The following is a 22394-nucleotide window of genomic DNA, read 5'->3' as shown; positions in this document are numbered from 1 at the left end:
ATGAATGTCTGTGAGACAGAGGTACCATCTCAATATGATTTTTTAACTGAGTTCTTGTAGTCCACTGGAAATGGTGGGAGTAGATAAAGGATTTTCTCGAAGTGTTGTGTCAATGGGCAAATTAGGTTCTCATTCCCATTTCTTAGTTTATGTAGGTCTGCCCAGAATTGGTAAAAGAAGCAGCAGCTTGTGAACAAGTGAGAGGATGTGTGTTAGTTTAGGTCCTGAAGCAAGAGGGCCAGAGCCTAAGAATATCGAAAGTCGGAAAGAAGTGAAAGGAAACAGGTCATTCAAAGAACATATCTTGTTATTGTGTACGGTGTAAAGTATATTGGTGCTATCTTGCGCTTGCCACCTTAAGAAGTGTGGTTTAGGTAAGGTCAGTGAAAAGTCCAGATACTGAAACTTGGTTTTTAAAAGGGCCCAGTCTAGCAGATACATATCCTTTCCATATGAGATGATCCCAGTAAATCAGGATGGAGGTAGTCAAAATCAGCATAGAATGCAGTTTAGGTCAATAGGACAAAGTCAACAAAGGGAGGGCAGTGAGGTTCCAAAATATTTTTTGTTCCTGTAGGTCAAGATTTCTCAACCAGGGATCCGTGGAACCCTAGGGTTCCTCCTGAGGTTGCTAGGGGTTCCTTGAGCAATGGGCAATCTCTGCCTCTCCAATAAGTTCCCAATGACAAAATTGTTTCCTTTTAGCTATCTGAAAGGGGCAAATCTTCCCAATGATGACAAGAGTTAGGAGCATTCTTCCCACTGACTGTCACAATGATGTGTCACGAGTATAGATAGATTTTTAATTTTTAGCAGGGGTTCCCCCGAGACCAGAAATGTATTTTAAAGCGGTTGTAAACCCAAAAAACCCCCCCAAAAAAAAAAAACCCTGCAAGACAAAGGCATAATGAGCTAGTATGCATCGCATACTAGCTCATTATGAATTACTTACCTTAGAACGAAGCCCCGACACGGACCCCCGGACACCGCTGCGGGCGCTGACATGATCCCACGGCGTCTCTTCCGCATTCGGCGGATCCGGCGCTGTGATTGGCATGCGCGCGGGAGTGATTTTCCAGCAAGCTCCCGGCAAGGGAAACTGAAGGTCCGCCGGTTTAGGAGATATTAATTGTACCTACAGGTAAGCCTTATTATAGGCTTACCTGTAGTTAAAAGTGAAAAAAAGCGGGATACTACCGCTGTAAGGGTTCCTCTGTGTTGAAACGGTTGAGAAAGGCTGCTCTAGGTCATCCGGGTTAATTTAGGAATTTTAGGAATTTTTTAACACCATTTACTAGTACGAATGGAGTGGTTAAAGGGGGTAAAAAGGTTTTTAAGGCTCGCTTCATTAGAGCAAGACATAGTAGACATGGCAGGTAGAGTATTTTTGGGAGATATCTATTTTAATTATGTTGACTCAACCTATCCAGTAGATGGAAGGCTTATCAAAGTATTGGAGGCAATTAAGGACAGTTTTGTTGAAGAGGCCAATAGTTCATACTAGCCAGTTTGGAGGGCAAACAAATAGACTAAGTATTTGTTGCTGAATGGAAAAAGTATTTTGCAAGTGGGAGTGAAGCCTGTGAAGGAGGGAAATATTTAGGCCATCAGTTTTGTTGTAGTTGACTTAAAAGTAGAATCAAACCCACCAATTTAGCTGTTTACTAAAATAGTTACATTCAAGACATATCTTGAATAACAACTGTTACAGGTACTAGTGTGCTTATGTTGGCTCTCATATGAATTGTCAAGCTAGAATTGGCTGGTGACATACTGTAGCTGACCACATGTGCAGCACCATGGCAACTGCAGATCAAACAGAGGCAAAGATAGCAACTTCTTTGGCTGTAAAGGATAGAAGGGTTTAGTTCTGCTCTAAAATTACTTGATGATTGGAATGGATGTAATTTAAGAGGTGACACAAAGTAGTAGATCTTCGGCATTTATAGACATTTTATGGTGGTTATCTCTAAAAGTGATGCCAGTATTGGAGTAATTTGTATAGCAATAGTCACATGCTCTATAACTAGAATGTAAATAAGAGGGGATTGGGAACAGCCTTGTGTTCCATGTTTGATTTGAATCTGATCCAAAAGGAGGCATTTAACTGAAATGTTTGGGTGTGGGGTTATGATAAAGGGCTAGTATTCTGGGTCCTAGGGCAATCTGAATGAGAGTTACTTCCAAAAACACCAATCTACCCTGTCAAAATAACACTTAGGCTTGTTAGTTAGGGATGATCGAACTTTTGAAAAGTTCGGTTCGACCAGAACACCCGAACTTCACGAAAGTTCGGTTCGGATTTCAGAACCCCATTGAAATCAATGGGACCCGAACTTCGGTAATCAAAAAACACCATTTTGAAGCCCCAAAACCCAATAAATGCCCCTAAAAAGTGCCTAGGGTTCTGGGTCATGCCCCATTAACTATTAATCACACAAAAAAAAGTTCTTAAAAATTGTCATTTTTGATAAAAAAGCCAATTATTGAAAAATTAAAAAAAAAAAAAAAAAAAGAGATTTTTTGATTTTTACTTTGGATTTCAGATCTGGGGGGTCTAAAAAGTGTACATGTGAAGTTTCAGCTCTGTAGCATGTCCAGAACCATAAAAAAAAGATCGTTTGTATTAGAAAACTTTAAGCACAGGAATATGGCTTCTCTGCTGTAACACCTTGCCAGTTTAATAGAAGGCATTTTTTTGGGTTCTTTGCAGTCAGGAAAAACATCTGAACTTGTGTATAGTGGTACTGTGCACAAGTTCTGATGTTTTGCCTGCCTCCAAAACCCCCCAAAAAATGCCAGCAAAAACACACCTGGGCATTTTTTTTTTGACGCTAGCGTTTTTTTTGGCATTTTTTGGGGTTCTTTTGAGGCAGGCAAAACATCTGAACTTGTGTATAGTGGTACTGTGCACAAGTTCTGATGTTTTGCCTGCCTCCAAAACCCCCCAAAAAATGCCAGCAAAAACACACCTGGGCATTTTTTTTTTTTGACGCTAGGGTTTTTTTTGGCATTTTTTGGGGTTCTTTTGAGGCAGGCAAAACATCTGAACATGTATATAGGGGGTATATATAGACATATATGTCTGAATATATACCCCTAGACATATATAGGTGTGATAGTAGCAGAAATAAATGCTTGCGCTAATGAAATCATTTACAGTAATATATTTCTGCTACTATCCCACCTATATATGTCTAGGGGTATATATTCAGACATATATGCCTATATATACCACCTATACACATGTTCAGATGTTTTGCCTGCCTCAAAAGAACCCCAAAAAATGCCAAAAAAAACGCTAGCGTCTAAAAAAAAATGCCCAGGTGTGTTTTTGCTGGCATTTTTTGGGGGGTTTTGGAGGCAGGCAAAACATCAGAACTTGTGCACAGTACCACTATACACAAGTTCAGATGTTTTTCCTGACTGCAAAGAACCCAAAAAAATGCCTTCTATTAAACCGGCAAGGTGTTACAGCAGAGAAGCCATATTCCTGTGCTTAAAGTTTTCTAATACAAACGATCTTTTTTTTTATGGTTCTGGACATGCTACAGACCTGAAACTTCACATGTACACTTTTTAGACCCCTCAGATCTAAAATCCAAAGTAAAAATAAAAAAATCTCTTTTTTTTTTTTTTTTTATAATTTTTCAATCATTGGCTTTTTTATCAAAAATGACAATTTTTAAGAACTTTTTTGTGTGTTTTTGTGTCTGGGGGGTCTAAAAGGTGTACCTGTGAAGTTTCAGCTCTGTAGCATGTCCAGAACCCCAAAAAAAGATCATATAAGTGTAAAAGAGGGGTCCCACCATCCCTGCTCTACTGAAAAATGATCTTTTTTCTGGTTCTGGACATGCTACAGAGCTGAAACTTCACAGGTACACTTTTTAGACCCCCCAGACACTAAATCCAAAAAAAGTCATGCCTGCCTCCAAAAATGCCCGATAAATGCAAGAAAAAGCGCCGTAGAGAAGCCGTATACCTGTTCTAATAAAAATTATAAGAAAATGCTAATTTTTGGGGGGTTCTGGACATGCTACAGAGCTGAAACTTCACATGTACACTTTTTAGACCCCCCAGATACTAAATCCAAAGTAAAAATCAAAAAATCTCTTTTTATTTTTTTTATTTTTTTTTTATAATTTTTCAATCATTGGCTTTTTTATCAAAAATGACAATTTTTAAGAACTTTTTTTTTGTGTGATTTTGTGTCTGGGGGGTCTAAAAGGTGTACCTGTGAAGTTTCAGCTCTGTAGCATGTCCAGAACCATAAAAAAAAAGATCGTTTGTATTAGAAAACTTTAAGCACAGGAATATGGCTTCTCTGCTGTAACACCTTGCCGGTTTAATAGCAGGCATTTTTTGGGGTTCTTTGCAGTCAGGAAAAACATCTGAACTTGTGTATAGTGGTACTGTGCACAAGTTCTGATGTTTTGCCTGCCTCCAAAACCCCCCAAAAAATGCCAGCAAAAACACACCTGGGCATTTTTTTTTTTTGACGCTAGCGTTTTTTTGGCATTTTTTGGGGTTCTTTTGAGGCAGGCAAAACATCTGAACATGTGTATAGGGGGTATATATAGGCATATATGTCTGAATATATACCCCTAGACATATATAGGTGTGATAGTAGCAGAAATATATTACTGTAAATGATTTCATTAGCGCAAGCATTTATTTCTGCTACTATTACACCTATATATGTCTAGGGGTATATATTCAGACATATATGTCTATATATACCCCCTATACACATGTTCAGATGTCATGTCTGACATCAAACATGTCCTCAAAAAAACACTGGCAGTGGCAGCCCCTGCAGCATAAAAAATGCTTGCTGGTGAGAAGCCACATACCTGTCCCGAAGCAACTCAGAGAAATGATCATTTCTCTATAGCGGTCACCCTGCTATGGAAGGGTTTTGTCACCCTGCCATAGCAGTCACTGTCAGTTAACCCTACACTACACTACGGTCCCCTGACACTTAACACTTTCCCTACAGAAACTAAATTTTTGAAGCTAACTTAAGTGTAAAGGAGCACTCTAACTACACTAGATATCCCTTTCCTCACACTAAAAATAGCTAAATGACACTTTTAAAGTAAAATTAACAGAACTGCTTCCACTCTCTTCCATGTCCAGTATAACAATGCTGGGAATATGGCGGGGGCGATCTTATATACTGGGGGGCGTATTCACTAATGATTGGTCTAGGGACCCCCTAGTCACTCCAATCACATTCCTAGCATTCTCCTGCCCCCTCAATTGGCTTTTGCTAATGGTTCTGGTCCAATCACGGGCTTTTAAAGCCCATTTCCTGAAGCATTGCATTTTGGGCGGTTCTGGTTGCCGAATTCCGAACTTTTTGGGCAAAAAGTTCTAAATTCGGCCGAACCTCGAACACCCAATGTTCGGGCCGAACCGATGGTGGACCCGAACCGTTCGATCATCCCTATTGTTAGTATGGAGTCGGAATAATCAAAGGGAAAAGCTGCACACTGATCATGTCATACAGGCAAAGCTTTAATGAGCTGACAAGCTTCAGCCCATGTTGGGATTTATCCCCAGGACTGCAACCTTTGTTGGAGTTTATCTCCATGTATCTGTATTTCCACTGGAAAGATTCCCTTCACTTACTTTAGTTAGATGAATTTTGATAAGATAGGACAACATTAGAGTCCCTGCCAGATTTGTATTACTTTTAGCGCCGGTTCACATTGCAGCGACGCTACTTCGCACCGCGACCTTCGCGGTCGCGGTGCGAGCAGCGAGCCGCGACCTCGGAGCGGCCGCCACGGACTTCATAACATTGAAGTCTATGGCGGTCGCCTCCGGGTCGCCCCAAAGAAGCTCCGGACCCTTTTTCTAGGTCGGAGCGACTTGTGTCGCTCCTATTAGAACGGGTCCGCAGCTTCCCTATGGGAGGCGACCTGCGGCAACCTGTGAGGCGACCAGGTCGCCTCACAGGTCGCCCTAGTGTGAACCGGCACTTAGAGTTCTGTTCTAATATGCATGTTCTTCTGGTGGGTTTAATTTAATTGTTTTCATTATAATGTTAGCTACAATCAACTTTGAAGAAATTAACCTGTGGATGTCTGAATTTTTTGAGGAAAAAATACAAGTTACTGTTATTGGAAAGTGGAAAAGCATATTCATTTTTAATATTAATATATTATTTAGATTTTTCATAATGTAAAAAATATGGTGTCTTTTTTTTTTTGGTAGTAATCTTAAAACTAATATCTGTCAAGCACCATATTGTCAAATACACAATTCTAAGTTTTGTTATATTCTCTTGTTGAGCAATAATGAGATTGCTTTATTTGACATATTTTATACATTATGTTTGTGCTGTGGAGCACTTTGTGGACATTTGTTTAGGAAATGATTTAAAAATAAAGACTATTATCAATAACATAATATTGAATTATGATTTTACCATCAGTTTTCAGACGATGCAAGTGGAATACTCTCCTCCAGCACAAGATAGTAAATGGCAAATTTACTGAGATACACAGTTAAATTACTAAACAGTAATATGGGATTGTTTTGATTCAGAGAACTGACCTGCCATTTGTGGGAATTTTCTTTTATCCATTGAGAGCACGAGAAGGCCTGGCTCGCAGTCTCTGCTCTTATTCACCCCAAAGGTGTTCTATCGGGTTGAGATCAGGACTAGGGCTGCAACTAACGATTATTTTCTTAATCCCTTCTGGACCGGAAGATTTTCCCCCTTAATGACCATGCCATTTTTTTCGATTCAGCACTGCGTTACTTTAACTGATAATTGTACCCAAATAAAATAGATGTCCTTTTTTTCCCACAAATAGAGCTTTCTTTTGGTGGTATTTGATCACCTGTACAATTTTTATTTTTTTCGCTATAAACAAAAAAGCGACAATTCTAAAAAAAAAAAACTTTCTACGATATAACATTCCAAATAAAGAAAATTTAAAAATCTAATTTTTCGTCATTTTAGGCCAATTTGTATTCTGCCACATATTTTGGTAAAATAAAATTGCAGTAAGTGTATATTGATTGGTTTGCGCAAAAGTTATCGCGTCTACAAACTAGAGGAAATATTTATGGCATTTTTATTTATTTTATTACTAGTAATGGCAACGATCGTCGATTTTTAGCGAGACTGTGACAGATCGGACCCCTGACATTTTTTACACTTTTGGGGGGACCAGTGACATTACTAAAGTAATCAGTGCTAAGAATTTGAACTGTTACTGTACGAATGACACTGGCAGGGAAGGGGTTAACACTAGGGGTGATACAAGGGTCCCTAGGGGGTGCTTTCTAACTGTCTGAGGGATGGACAGTCGAGTGAGGGCAAGATGACCCCCACTTGACTCTCTGCCCTTGGAGGACCAGAGCGGGATCAAACGTCACTTCCGCCTAATGGTCTTAACCACTTGCCGACCGCCGAACGACTATCTACGTCGGCGGTCAGCCCCTCACAGGCAAACTAACGTAGGGCTACGTTGCTTGCTTGTGAGGGTCTAGGGAGCGAGCGCGCGCTCCCGCTCCCGCGTGGTCACGGACCCCCCCGCGCGTGTGACCAGCGGACCCGATGTCCGCCGGTCACTCGGCGATCGGCGGGGGAGAGGGAGAATGTCAGGCAGCTTGTGTAAACAAACTGCCTGTCATTCTCCTCGCTGCAAAGACACTGAAAAAACGGATCTGGTATGTAGATCCGTTGATCAGTGTCCTTACAGCTAGAGCCACAGCCAATCACAGTAGAAACCACGCCCCTAGGGACACACACAGCCCCTCCCTTCCAAATAAAGTTAACCCCTTCACTACCAGTGTATTTTTACAGTAACAGTGCATATGTATAGCACTGATTACTGTAGAAATGTCACTGGTAACCCCAAAAGTGTCAAAAATGTCAGTCAAGGGTCCGATCTGTCCGCCGCAATGTCGCAGTACCGCAAAAAAATCGCAGATCGCCGCCATTACGCGTTAAAAAAAAAAACAACAAAAATGACAAAAATCTTTCCCTTTGTTAGTAAACGCGATAACTTTTGCGCAAACCAATCAAAATACGCTTTTTGCGATTTTTTTTACCAAACATAGGTAGCATAAAACAAATTGGCCGAAAATTTTTAAAAATTTTGATTTTTACATTTTTTTTGGGGGGAATTTCATATAAAAAAATGTGAAAAATATTGCTATTTTTGCAAAATTGACGCTCTTTTTTTGTTTATAGCGCGTGATCAAAAAATCGCACAGGTGATCAAATACCACCAAAAGAAAGCTCTGTTTGTGGGAAAAAAAGGACGTCAAATTCGTTTAGGTACAGCGTCGCACGACCGCGCAATTGTGCGTTAAATTCACGCAGTGCCGAATCGCAAAATACCCCCTGGTCGGAATGGGGGTAAAATCTTCCGGGGCTTAAGTGGTTAAAGGGTCAAATTTATTTTTTTTAATTAAAAAAAATTCCTTTTTTTTTCTTTTTTTAATTTATTGCTTTGAAGTGTAAATATGAGATTTGAGGTCTATTTCTAATACAAGGGATGTTTACATTCCTATTAATAGGAAAAAAGGTATTCAAAATGTTTTTTTTTTTAAAAAAGACAGTGTAAAAATAAAAAAGCAAATTAAATAAAAAAAAAAAAAGAATTTAAAGTGCCCCGTCCCTCCGAGCTCCCGCGCAAAAGCGAATGCATATACAAGCCCACATATGTAAATGGTGTTCAAACCACATATATAAACGGTGTTCAAACCACACATTGAGGTATCACCGCAATCGTTAGAGTGAGAGCAATAATTCTAGCACTTTACCTCCTCTGTAACTCTAAACTGGTAACCTGTAGAAATTTTGTCGCCTATGGAGAGTTTTAAGTACCAAAGTTTGTCGCCATTCCACGAGCATGCACAATTTTGAAGCATGACATGTTGGGCATCAATTTACTCAGCATAACATTATCTTTCACAATATATAAAAAAATTGGGCTACGTTAACAGTTTTTTCATTTTTTAATTTAAAAAAGTTTATTTTTTCCCCAAAAAATTGCGTTTGTAAGACCGCTGCGCAAATACGGTGTGACATAAAGTATTGCAACAATCTCCATTGTATTCTCCAGGGTCTCTGCTAAAAAATATATATAATATGTGGGGGTTCTAGGTAATTTTCTAGCAAAAAAAAAAAAAATGATTTTAACTTGTAAACAACATGTGCCAGAAATAGGCCTGGTCCTTAAGTGGTTAAAGAAAAAAAATAAGACTATTTTGCCGATTTGCAGACAGAACTCTAATATACTGTACTATGTACGACAGACTCCCTTGTCATAGGTAGGTGGCTTGATAAAAAGTACCTGTGCCTGCTGTCACTTGTCCTGGACAGAGATCGGGTTCAGGTAAGTATTAGGGGTGCTGGGGAGGCTGCTACACACAGAAGGTTTTTTATGTTAATGCAAAGAATGCATTAAGATAAAAAACCTTCGGATTTTACAACTCCTTTAAAACTGAATGTTAAAAGCAAGTGAAATTTTCAAACGACATTCTTTCATTTTCATTTCAGATTTTTTGTATGCATATTCTCGTCTGAAAATCGAGGCATATATGGCCAGCATAAGGCTCGGTTCACACCTATGCAGTTTACTTTTGATCCGTTTCTGCAGTGTGTTTTGCATTTTCACGCACACGATTTTGCTGCGATTTGCGTTTTGCATTTTTTTTATGCTTTTTTTTGGGCAATTTGTTGTTGGGCAGATTAAAAAACGCAAATCGTGGCAAAAACACACTACATGCTTTTCTGCAGCTTCTCCATTGAAGTCTATTGAACCAAAAAAAGCACTGTTTTGAATTGAAAATAGTCCTTGACCCTTTCCAAATATGTAGCCGCTAAAAAAAGCATAGATGTGAACATGTCCCATAGGAAACCCTGTTAAATGAGCTGTAGTGCATTTCTGCAAAAAGCACCAAAAAATGCATAGGTGTGACCAGGTCTAAGATGTTTAGTAGCAGCAGCATGCTTTATTTTGTATCACCTGTAATAATGGGGCTACGTTTCTGCAAAAAGCACCAAAACCCACATAGGTGTGAACCAGGCCTAAGATGTTTAGTAGCAGCAGCATGCTTTGTTTTGTATCACCTGTAATAATGGGGTTAAAAAACTAAAATTAGCCCTTTATAGTACAAAAAGAGCAGATAATCTTGGCTATAAAGGGTTCATTTATACTGTGAAGCAATGAAAGTAATATTATATATATATATATATATATAGATATATACATAATAATAAACACACCCTGAAAAAGGATATATGGGCACTTTTACTAGGAGTCAGACATGAAGCTGTATAAAGGGTGGAAGGGAGATATACATCTTTTATAATAAAGTGGTACTAAAAGCTGAGACTTTTCTTTTCATGGATATAATCATTTTAAATATAATGCACAATACTGGCAAAAGTTTACTTTAAATTTAATTGTAATGCCTTATATTACCTCCAGTCTATCAGCCTCCACCTTCTCTGGGATCAGATGCTGATCTTTTTTTTAAAACAACAAACATGTTATACTTATCTGCTCTGTGTAATGGTTTTGCACAGAGCATCCCTAATTCTCCTCTTCTGGGGTCCTCCACCGACACCTCTGGCTCCTCCTGCCTTCAGAGTGCCCCAATAGCAAGGTACAAAGTATAGTATAGAGTTCCCCTATAGCAAGGTAAAAAGAAACTTCTGCTTTTAGAACAAATCACCTCTTGCCCAGGACTACATGTCCCATGAAGCATTGCTCCTCACACATTTACATTCAAAAGTTCTCAAGCACTTACTGACATGTATGGACGGTGTATTGAGCTGTATGTGTGCTGCACAGACTTCTGACATGTATGGACAGTGTACTGAGCTGTATGTGTGCTGCACTGTATTTCCAGATATGTAAACAAATAATGCATTGTGTATGCAGGCCAACGAATTGGCTGACCAACTAATCGATTATAAAAATAGTTACTGGGAATAAAGCACATTAATGCTTTTCAGTAGTGTGGACCATTATTAGGACCAATCTGCATCTGTGAAGACCACTTGATAGCCATAGCCATAGACAGGGGCCCCTCCATTTCACTTCCATCCTACTTGCATGTGATCACACTAGGTTATATAATGTGATGTGAGAGGCAAAGCTGATATTCTGGAAAAAGCTACAGAAAGAAATTTAAAAAAATAAATGTTTTTGTCATTTAGTTCTCCTCCAGAATTGAACTGGCCAAGTTTGTGACAGGCTTACTTTAAAGTGATACTAAAGTCTTTTTTTTTTGCACAGAGTGACCCCCTCCTTTGCTCCCTCTTCGGTGCTCTCGGCCCCTCCCTCCTGCCTCCCCAGCAAGCAGCTTGCAATGGGGGCATCCAAGCCGCTGCTCTGTGTGTCTATTCAGACAGGGAGCTGCAGCCTGGCCCCGCCCATCTCTCTCCTTATTGGCTCACTGACTTTGATTGACAGCAGCGGGAACCAATGGCGCCACGCTGCTGTCTCAGCCAATGAGGAGGGGAGTCCCAGCCACCTGAGTCTCTCATGCAACATCGCTGGATCTAGGTGAACCTCAGGTAAGTATTAGAGGGGCTCCTGCAAACAGAAGGTTTTTTTATCTGAAAGGTATTGTAAAGACAGGTTTTTTTGTCTTGAAGCATTCTTTGCAATAAGATATAAAAACCTTCTGTGTGCAGCAGCCCCCCTCAGCCCCCCCTAATACTTACCTGAGCCCATCTTTATCCAGCGATGTTGCAGGAGTTTCTCAGCAGCCCGGGACTCCCTTCCTCATTGGCTAAGACAGCAGTGCGGTACAACTGGCTCCAGCTGCTGTCAACCAAAGTCAGTCAGCCAATCAGGAGAGAGAGGGGGCAGTGGTGGGTCCCAGGTCTGTGTCTGAATGGACACAGAGAGCTGTGACTCGGCTTGGGTGCCCCCGCATCAAGCTGCTTGCACTCATCCGGAGGGAGCAGCCAGGAGCATAGAAGAGGGACCAGGTCACTCTGTTCAAAACCAACTGCATAGAGCAGGTAAGTATGACATGTTTGCTACTTTTTTTTTTTTTTTAACGCTTAACAATCACTTTAATGCATGGAATGCATTAAGATAAAAAAACCTTCTGCCTTTACAACCACTTAAAGGACACAAGTGCCACTGGCACCTAACTGTCCTGCATGTTAGGCAATGGGACTATAACATGAGTAATCATACATAGTTCAAAATACAACAGCAACACCTGAAATAGCAAAGCAAAAATTGTTGGAGTGGCGCACCAAAGTAGGCCTGCCCTTCAGATTTAGAACACATACAGTAATAATCTAGCCCAGTGATGGCGAACCTTGGCACCCCAGATGTTTTGGAACTATATTTCCCATGATGCTCATGCACTCTGCAGTGTAGTGGAGCATCATGGGAAATGTAGTTCCAAAACATCTGGGGTGCCAAGGTTCGCCATCACTGATCTAGCCTATAAGAGATTTCTGGAAGGTCAAAATGTTGCTTTTTATGCCAGTAGTTTTTAATATAAAAGAAGAGAGAAAGGTGATGCACCATTTGTTTGGATTTTGGATGACTTATCAGTAATAAGATGCACTAAAACCATTTTAACAATGTAAAACAAAATCATTTCTTAGCATATGATCTGCTACAAAACGACAGATGCACTTTAAAGATATAACAGCAGTGTCATATATTTAGTCAGGTGTTGACATCCTAGGTTCATTCTGCAGAAAACAGAGCGGGCACTCACTGTGTTCTGTTGACTTCAGCATTTGCTATTGCACTGATGAATGGCACAATCTTCCCATAATGTAAAAAGAGTCGCACCAGAGGAATGGCCGCTTCCTGTTTTTCTCTGCACACTTCACCCAACACATGTGCCGCAGATGCTGAAACAGGCTGGAGAGAGGAGATATCAGAGGTTAGAAGTTTCACAGTTTGTGACCATTATGTCATCATTTTAGACAGTTGATGTAACAAGGCACAGTCAAGCACTCATTCCTGTTTGAATAATTATTGTTCCTATTTAAAACACAACACATATACAAAGCAGTTAGATTTATGTAACTGCCCCAATAAACACATGTGGTAGATGCTAACCTGACATTTCTAAGTTTATATGCTCAGAATCTCTCCACGTTTTGTAGCAGTTGTCAAGTATTAAATCTGCTCTCAATACGACAGGTTTCATCAAAGTGCACATATGGTGGGAAATCATTTTAAGAGCAATGGAGTGTTGCGTCCAGGGCTGATTATCCACAGGTTTAATTACATGAAAATGGCCACGTATGGCTGTGCTGTAAAGCCTCCTATTGCTTTGAATGGGACTTCCCAGGAAACCCTGCTCCAATGGCAAATTGTGAATGAGGCCTAAATAATGATTGTGTTACAGTCCAGCTGATAATGATTGGATCAGCATATGGTGATATGTTTAGTTAATCTTTGTGACTTCTGTAGGTATCCCCTCTGTCGACCAACTGCAAGGGAAAAAATTATATTTTGGAATTTCTTTCCCCAGAGATCACTACTGTTTTTGCTTTCACTGAGGTCTGAAAAAGGGGATATGGCTCATGATAACTAAGCATCAAAGTATAAACAAAGCAACACACTGGCTGTGAGAATTCAACCACTTATTAAGTTAGGGTCACATGTACCCTTTACTGTGTCACCCTATTTTACCATAGGGTAAGGGAGGTCTATTTTTCTGCCATCTGTGCCCCACTGGGGAGCTTTATCTTCACTTCCTGTCCCATAGCCAAAATAGGAAGTGTAAGAAAAACAATGCAAATTAAGGGAACAGCTTGGGGATCCCCAGGTCACTAGAACTAGTGTCCCCCATTGGAAGATTTCCCCTCTATTACTTTTCTGGGGACAGCCCAAAATTTGGGATTTTCTTTTACTTTCCATTTCAATGCTAATGGTAAACAGGACTAATAGAGAGGCTTAATCTCCCTAACGGGGCATAAGCGGCTATAAAAACAGGTGTTCAAATCCATCTCCATTCTGTCCAAAGTTAAAAAAAAAAATTAGTTATACTTTAAGGCCCCTTACACACGGGCTTTCCGATCCGGTCCGCCTGTCAGTTTTTCAGGCGGACCTGATCGGATGCTCCATGCATCCCTATGGAGCAGCGGATGTCAGCGGTGACATGTTCGCTGACACCCGCTGCTATTCGATCTGATCCTGTCCGTGAAATCCAGATGGATGGAAACCCTATTTTCCATCCGTCTGAAGGACCAGATCGGATAGGATCGGATGAAAACAGACAGGCCGTCAATTTTTATCTGATCTCCTAGAGGAAGATCTGACAGGTCCATCTCAGCACAGTGAGCGGAGACGGACCTGTCACCCGCCTGCTCAGCGGGGATCAGCGGATCGATCCCTGCTGAGCAAAACGGAGTCCGTTTGGGGCGGAAAGCCTGTGTGCAAGGACCCTAATTGTTTATCAATATTACCATTCACCATGATATACCAAACAAGGCAATGTACATAAATATCACCTAAGGTTAATCATTATGAAAAATGATATACAGTTATTGGAAATTATTGATTGAACAGTTAGGATCACATCATTGTTTGAAGCACAATACCAACAATTTAATAAATGATATTATAAAAATATTGACTGCTCACCAGCATGTCTGCCGTTATGATATATATTAGCAGAAACTGGCTAAACATGAAAGCATGTGACAAGTGTCAATGCAGAAGGCTACAGCATAGCACAAACACCAACACATTATAAGAAGACCCTCACCAAGTTGCAGCTAATACAATGCTAACTATTGTTTTACTCTTCTGTGATCAATGAGAACTTTAGGTAGTTTCTGAAAGTTCCATTTTTATACCATGACAAAGTGAAATGAATATACCAGGAACAGGAAGCCCCATATCTAGACCCCAAGTATGTCATTTTGCTTTCTACTGCTGCCAAACCAAGGAGATCAAACAAAACAAAACGACACACATGACGTAAGCAACAAATGTCAATTTGATTATGATAACTAAGCATCAAAGTATGAACAAAGCAACACACTGTCTGTGAGAATTCCAACACTTATTAAGTTAGGGTCACATGTACACTTTTCACCTTATTTTAGGCCTAAGAGATTTAGGCTAACAAGCTCGAGTTTTCTAATATAGTTCATATCAGTCAAGCCCTGGGCCAGATGTCAAACACTTGCCAACAGCCCAACACAGCAGTTATTTGCTGCAGCTTGTACTGCAGTTCTTGTGCTTATTAATACCTACTCCTCCAGTCTGTGATTGAATAATAAAGAAGCAGCACATCATCCCTGTATACTCCTGGGAAATCCCAACAAAGACTGCACAAAATAAAGGAGCTCTATGGGTCTTAGAATCAGGGCTCTAACATTCTAATGTCCCCTTCACAATATTGCAGGTCATTGTGGTGCATGAATGCATTAGGGCAGCCAATTCCTTATGACTGGACTACCTATGCACCATAACAGACCAAAAAAATGCACATTACCCTCTCCTGGGAATTTGCTGTGGCAATTCTTGCTAATGCATGCCTTGTATTACATGCTATCTCAGTGCAGAGGTCTGAATGGGTCGTAGGTATTGCTCTGCAAGGGATTATAGGGTGTAAAAAAAAAATGTAAAAATAGATTTTAAAAGTTTAAAATAGATTAAAGCAGCGTTAAACCCAAAACCAAAAATTTAATATATAGCATGCAGGCAGGTGAAGTCTATTTTCTCCACTGCAGGTGGCACTCAACAACAGCGGCAGTAAAAAGAGAGAGGAAGTCAAGAAGAACATGATTCCTCTATGGTTTCCCTGGTCACTGGGGCAGCAATTTGGTTGGATGCTGACAGCCCCCCTTGACTCTTGGGTCAGGCAGAGTCTATTTAGGACCCTGGGTTTGGTGCACATTTTGAGTGTGGGTAGTTTAGCGACAGGTCACCTGCCTATCAGGGTCAGTAATAGCAGCAGGGAGAGGTTCCAGATGACTAGGGAAAGCCTACGGATCCACCACTCTTCGTGGAAGCCTCTCCACTTGTTCACTGACCAGCCAGGCTGAACTCCGCCCCATAAGACAAACACTGTCAATTCGACGGAGATCTGCTTTACTACAATCTGCTGTTTAACTGTGAGTGTTTCTGGTCAGGCTGCCTTCCCGCATGGCTTGTTGTGAGCTGTTATACTATGACTACAATACAAATTCTTTCTATTGCATCTAGACTGTGCGTAAGTTACTGCTGCCGCACCACGCTGCACCCACCCACAAGCAGCTTACCAAATATTAGCTGTGGTGGCTGCATCAGTTCTCTTTTCTTAGGCTTTCTTCACATGGTGATCCGGCCAGTAACACACCTCCTGTATTAGAGTGCCCCCACTCTGGATGAAGAAGCACAGGGGCACCTTAGGACAGCAGCCTTGTCAGTCTGGGGGAGGGGAGTGTTGGATATAGTAGCAGACTTAAAGTGGAGTTCCGGCCTCGGAAACTATTTTTCACTAAAAATACCCCCGGGACAGTCAGGGCTAGTGCATTCCACAATGGATAGCCTCTGAACTGTCCCAGGTCGCACTTACCTTTTAGAAGAAATACTTACCTTGAAAATGTCTTCTCCAGCGCTGCCATCTCAGGTGTGGGCAGGTGAAGCCAGTGCGTCCTCTTCTGCGTTCTCTTCCGTGTCCTCTTCTGTCCCACAATGCACTGCCCCTGCCCCGCTCGTCACTTCCGGGGCAGGCGCGTCATCCCTGCACAGCTTCTGGTCTAGCACCATTGGACTTGACTATGGACCAGCTGGTCCTTAGTAGAGGGTAATTACGAATTGGTTTTAGAGGTTACCTTTGGGTAATGGGGTGTGGGCTTATGGGCATATTCATGCAAGTCGTGTATCTGTTAATGGTTATGATTTATTATGTTTCTATAGATGTAATACTTTTATGCTTTTAAATCCAAATGTTGTATTGTATTTTGTCTGAGCTGGAGACTGTACTGCTGGCACAATTTTTCAATTGTTCATTCAATAAAAACATTTTTGAGATTACAAAAACACCTTGTAAAACATCCATTTAGAAAGGCAAAACATTCTTGTATAGATATAAAAAAAAAAATAAAACTATAAATACCTTTTTTCCCCTTTTTTTTATAAGTAATCACATTCCCTCAGCTGGGGGGATTAGAAGCAGCAGAACACTGAGCTTCCTAGTGAATGGTTGTGCAGCAGGGGCATGTCACGACATGTCTGATCATTGGAGGAGAGTACACGGAGTTCCAAGCACAGCTAGAGAACTGACCACAGTGTGCTCTCCTGCTAAGTGTGGTCAGTATTTAATAGGAAAGCAGAGGGACTGGCAGGAACACCAGGGATTTCACATAAAGGAAGCAATACAAAGACAACAGAATACATTCTCATACAAATACATGGTACAGCAGGCGCATATCAGGAATATGAAGTGTTGGGGTAACAACCGCTTTAATGCTAACACATTAAAGCCAAATTGAAGCTAAGCAAAAAAGGCAAAAGCGAAGTTGGGACTTTACATAAGGTGGGACCAGACCCACATAAACATATATACTAATAAAAGGGACCAAGGATAATGTAAAATCGTATGTTTATTGGCAGTCTATAGACTAGATACTGGTAAAACCAAATGTTCACTGAAAACGTGTAGCCCATGGTGATGGGGTACACCTAAATGAAACAAAGGTGAGTATACATGGTCCAAGACAGAAGTACATGGTATTACATTGTTATCCTGGTACATACAAATAAGTACATAAGTACACCTGATGAAGTGATATTTTCACGAAACGCGTTGAGTTCAACACAGGCTATGTCAGCTTTTATTAGTTGTTGTCATCATACTTTGTGATTTATGACCTTATTTAGGCTCCATGTACTTATTTGTATGTACCAGGATAACAATGTAATACCATGTACTTCTGTCTTGGACCGTGTATACTACCCTTTGTTTCATTTAGGTGTACCCTATCACCATGGGCTACAAGTTTTCAGTGAACATTTGGTTTTACCAGTATCTGGTCTATAGACCGCCAATAAACATATGATTTTACATTATCCTTGGTCCCTTTTATTAGTATATATGTTTATGTGGGTCTGGTCCCACCTCATGTAAAGTCCCAACTTCGCTTTTGTCTTTTTTGCTTTCATGCAAACAGGGATGGAGACTCCGGTGGTCAGGGGTCTCATTTAAAGTCCCGAATTCCTTTCCCCCATAACCAAATTGAAGCTAACACTTTATACCCGTTACAGCAATCAGCTTTTTACTTTTTGGATAAAGGTTTTAAATAAATAAATAAAAGCTGATCACTGTAAGCACTAGGGATCGACCGATTACCGGCAAGACCGATATATCGAGGGCCGATATGCACTTTCCCCGATATATCAAAATCGGTCCCGGAAGTTACCGATATTGCTGATATTTTCGTGACATCATTCTGCCTTCTTAGGCCGTCTCCCTCGCCTTGGACAGCCTCGTCTGGAGTCGGGACCAGTCTCGCAGGAGTGTATCACAGCCATACACCCACCCACAGCAGCCTGGTGCAAGCCAGCCACCCACATCCATAGGCCCTGTACCAGCCAGCCACCCACAGGCCCTGTGCCAGCCAGCCAGCCACAGGCACTGTAACAGCGAGCCAGCCACCCACAGGCCCTGTACCAGCCAGCCAGCCACCCACAGTCCCTGTACTAGCCAGCCACAGGCACTGTACCAGCCAGCCACCCACAGGTCTTGTAGCAGCCAGACACCCACATTACCTGTGGGAGCCAGCCACCCACCACAGGGTGCCAGACAGCCACCCACCACAGGATGCCAGACAGCCAGCCACCCACAGGCCCTGTACCAGCCAGCCACCCACAGGCCCTGTACCAGCTAGCCACAGGCACAGGACCTGCCAGCTGCCCACAGACCCTGTACCAGCCAGCCACCCACAGCCCCTGTGCCAGCCACCCACCCACCACAGGGTGCCAGCCAGCCACCCACCACAGGGTGCCAGCCAGCCACCCACCCGCCACAGGGTGCCAGCCAGCCAGCCAGCCACCACAGGGTGCCAGACAGCCAGCCACCCACCACAGCAAGCCAGACAGCCAGCCACCCACCACAGGGTGCCAGCCAGCCAGCCATCCACCACAGGGTGCCAGCAAGCCAGCCACCTACCACGGGGTGCAAGCCAACCAGCCACCCACAACAGGGTGTCAGCCAGCCAGCCACCCACCACAGGGTGCCAGGAAGCCAGCCATTAAGCATTAAACAAAAATGAACATGTTCAGTACCAGATTTGTGTCAAAAATTGTCTTTATTTTTCAAAACTTTAAATGTACAAAATATGTACCCCTGCTATTGTTGAATGGCCTCAAAAAGAAAACTAATGCATCTATCACATGTAAGAAATGGTAAGCTGCAATTTAAAAAAAGTTTGTTTTTGGGTTTCACACCGCTTTAAATACATATTTTCCCACCATCCAGCATCAAATGAGGCGGATCTAGACCTCTTCTTTGAAACTTTTTCTGTCCTAGGCCTGGGTTACAGATTATATGAATACAATAAAAACTGACTGCAGTAAATACATATACTGTACAATATCATAAAGTATAGGTCTGTACAAGAGCCAATTTTGGTATGATTTCCACTGATCATTACTCCAATAAAGTGGCATGTTTGTAGCAAATTAACACTACAACAACCGACAGGAAGTATAAAATAAATTGTTTTCTATACAATGAAAATATAAAACACACTGAGTACAAAAAAAAGGGGGCTTCCTCTTTTTTATTTTTAATAGGAAGGCTGGGGTGTGTCGATTTCACACATGAACACATAACAGTGTGTTTTTCTGCTCATCACAAAATTCAATCAGTTTACAAACCACAAGAGTCACCTTTCAACGGATGTACGGTCAGAACAAGACAACCAACACCCTATTTCTTGCACATTTTTGCGCAACACAGAGATCTAAGGAGTAAAGCTGAAAGAGTACCAAGGTAAACCATTGTTCAGCTGTTCTGAGAAAAATGCTCAGACAAATATTTCAGAACTAATTTCCCTCATTTTATTAAAACATTAAATATTTATTTATATACGGTATATGGTTTGTTTATGTATATACTGTAAAAAGTCAATTTACTCAATTGAAAAGCATAGTATGTACAGTCTTTACAATATATATAGAAACAACTGGAGGAAGAGGAAATTGGCCTACAAATTGCATTAGGCTGACATCTGAGTATGGTTCATTAAGGTTTCCAACCAAATAGACAGTTGATTTTTTTTCGTATGTAGTGCTACCTCTATAGTGGCCAATGGCTGATGATGGTCAAAGGCACTCTTCCAACACAGATGATGGAGATGGCCATGGTTCTTCCTCACTAATGCAGAGGCTGCCGGCAGACTCAGAGAACAGTCCAGGCACACTGACACAAAGCGCAGTCTAGGGGATGTCTTTTTCTTATTTTCTTGTTATATAACTTGAATAGGGTGTAGGGTGGTACGGGATACTCCAGAACCACTAACAGAAACAAGAGGACACTCTTCTCTACTGTATGTTGCATACATTAAAGGCAGTTCTTCTGCACAGCTCAGAACAGCTTTTCCCATGGGAGAGTAATAAAGGCCTGGGTTATGTACTCCTCAAGAGGGGAATTACTTAACCCGCTTTTAAGGACAGTTCTTACACAATAAACTAGAGTAGACAAATGTATGAGGAACTTACTTAGCTTATTGTATTTCCACAAACTAGAGGGGACTGGTCGGTATGCACCTCTCAGAAGAGGGACTATGAGGCCCAGTAATCCCAATAGTACACAGTCTCCAGGATCTTGCAATAAAGTAGTAATCCCAAGGCCAGGGGAGCAGCTGTGCCCATTCAGCTTTCTCCAGGCACCTTTCATTGAAGCTATGCAGACCAGATTCTTAGGTGAAGTGTTAGGGTGTCCGATACACACTCAGATGTAAGCCCCCCTGCCTCTTCAACAGCTGGGTCCCCGATGAACAGCAGCTTGAAACAGCAGAACAGCTTGAGGTAGGGGGTGGCCACCCCCACCTGAACAGGTGCAATCTGTTAGAAAGGAAGACCGTGCTGTTCTGCAGCTCAGATTATTTATGCACTTCCTAGCCCCATTCTGGACACACATCCCCAGGGATTGGCTGCAGCACCATAAATATTCATGCTGCCCATTTGCCTTGCTCCACTCCTCTGTTCCAGAACTTTATGGAAGGCAGGGAAAAGCAATCACATCTGCAGCCAGTGAAACCCAAAAAAGCCAAAATAAATCAACAGACTGCTCCAATAACTACAGAGGAGCCAAAAAAGATTGAATTTACCTAACATCCTAGCAACCTAACTAGGAGGGTGCTACATGTGGTAATAAAATAAAAGTAATGAAATAGTGCCAACAGACATTAATTGATCTTCACCAAATATGCAGCTTAAGCTGAATACATACTGCTGAATTGCTGCCCATCCCCCTTGAACGGTCTGAAATTTACTCAGTATATGGCCTTGGTAGGCCATCTCTCATCAACATCCCTTGGCTGAAAAACTGATGAAGCCAGGCAAACATTTGTTTGCCAAACAGTGTCTGCATCCAATGAGGCAGAAAAGAATCTATATGCTCATGACCAGGTAACTGCAGGTAACACTTGCTGTCAGCCTGTCATTACTTTGCACAGGCTCAGAGGATGCTGCTATTTACACCTGTCATTCCAGCCTCAAGAATATGTTGATTCTTGCCCTAACTCGCGACAACCTGTGGCTCAGTAAAGATAATCAGTTTTCTGGTTAGGATTTTATTAGCCAAAAACGATTGCTTTACATCCCAGCTGACACTAGGGATGCCCTGAGTGTAAAAGAAGATATTTTACCTTGTCAAATTTTAAAGAGGGTGTCTTTAAATTAAAGTAGTTGTAAAGGCACAAGTTTTTTTACCTTCATGCATTCTATGCATGAAGGTGAAAAAACCTTGTGTGGAGCAGCCCCCCCTTAATACTTACCTGAGCCCCCTGTTGATCCAGCAAATTCCGCGAGAGCCTTGGCTTTCCGGGGACCCGCACTTCCGATTGGTTTTTGGCAGCAGTGCGAGCCACTGGCTGTCAATCAAAGCCAGTGAGCCAATCAAGAGACAGAGGCAGGGCTGCTGTTAGAAATTGCGGGGCCCCGTACAGACTACATGGCAGGGCCCCCCCAAGAAAATATTATAGCTATATTTAGCTAAAATTACAACAAAATCACTATTATCAGACACAAATATAACATAACTCGCATAATTCCTGCTAAATCTAAAAAAAAACTATGTTAAATAAAAAAGAAGATGAGATGAGAAAAATATATAGGCTGGGCAGTTGGAGCTCAGTGATCAGAGAGACAGAGAGAGAGAAACAAAGTTACAATTTACAAATAAACTCCTGAGCAGAGATAAGTGCT

The 22394-nt window shown here is 41.5% G+C and overlaps 1 protein-coding gene across 2 annotated transcripts in view; it reads right to left on the bottom strand.

The window, feature by feature from the left end:
- RASA3 (RAS p21 protein activator 3) overlaps positions 1 to 22394 on the bottom strand; it is a 299758-nt gene that overhangs the window by 56252 nt on the left and 221112 nt on the right. For both annotated transcript variants that reach the window (XM_082246000.1, XM_082246001.1), the window contains exon 11: positions 12730 to 12878. In XM_082246000.1, coding sequence (XP_082102126.1) covers positions 12730 to 12878 — 149 coding nt within the window. The remainder of the gene's footprint in view (positions 1 to 12729; positions 12879 to 22394) is intronic.

Source organism: Pelophylax lessonae, assembly GCF_965119305.1.
Source record: "Pelophylax lessonae genome assembly, chromosome: 2".
NCBI lineage: Eukaryota > Metazoa > Chordata > Amphibia > Anura > Ranidae > Pelophylax > Pelophylax lessonae.
The sequence above is the reverse complement of the archived record's forward strand: the minus strand, read 5'-3'. Positions and strand labels throughout refer to the sequence as shown.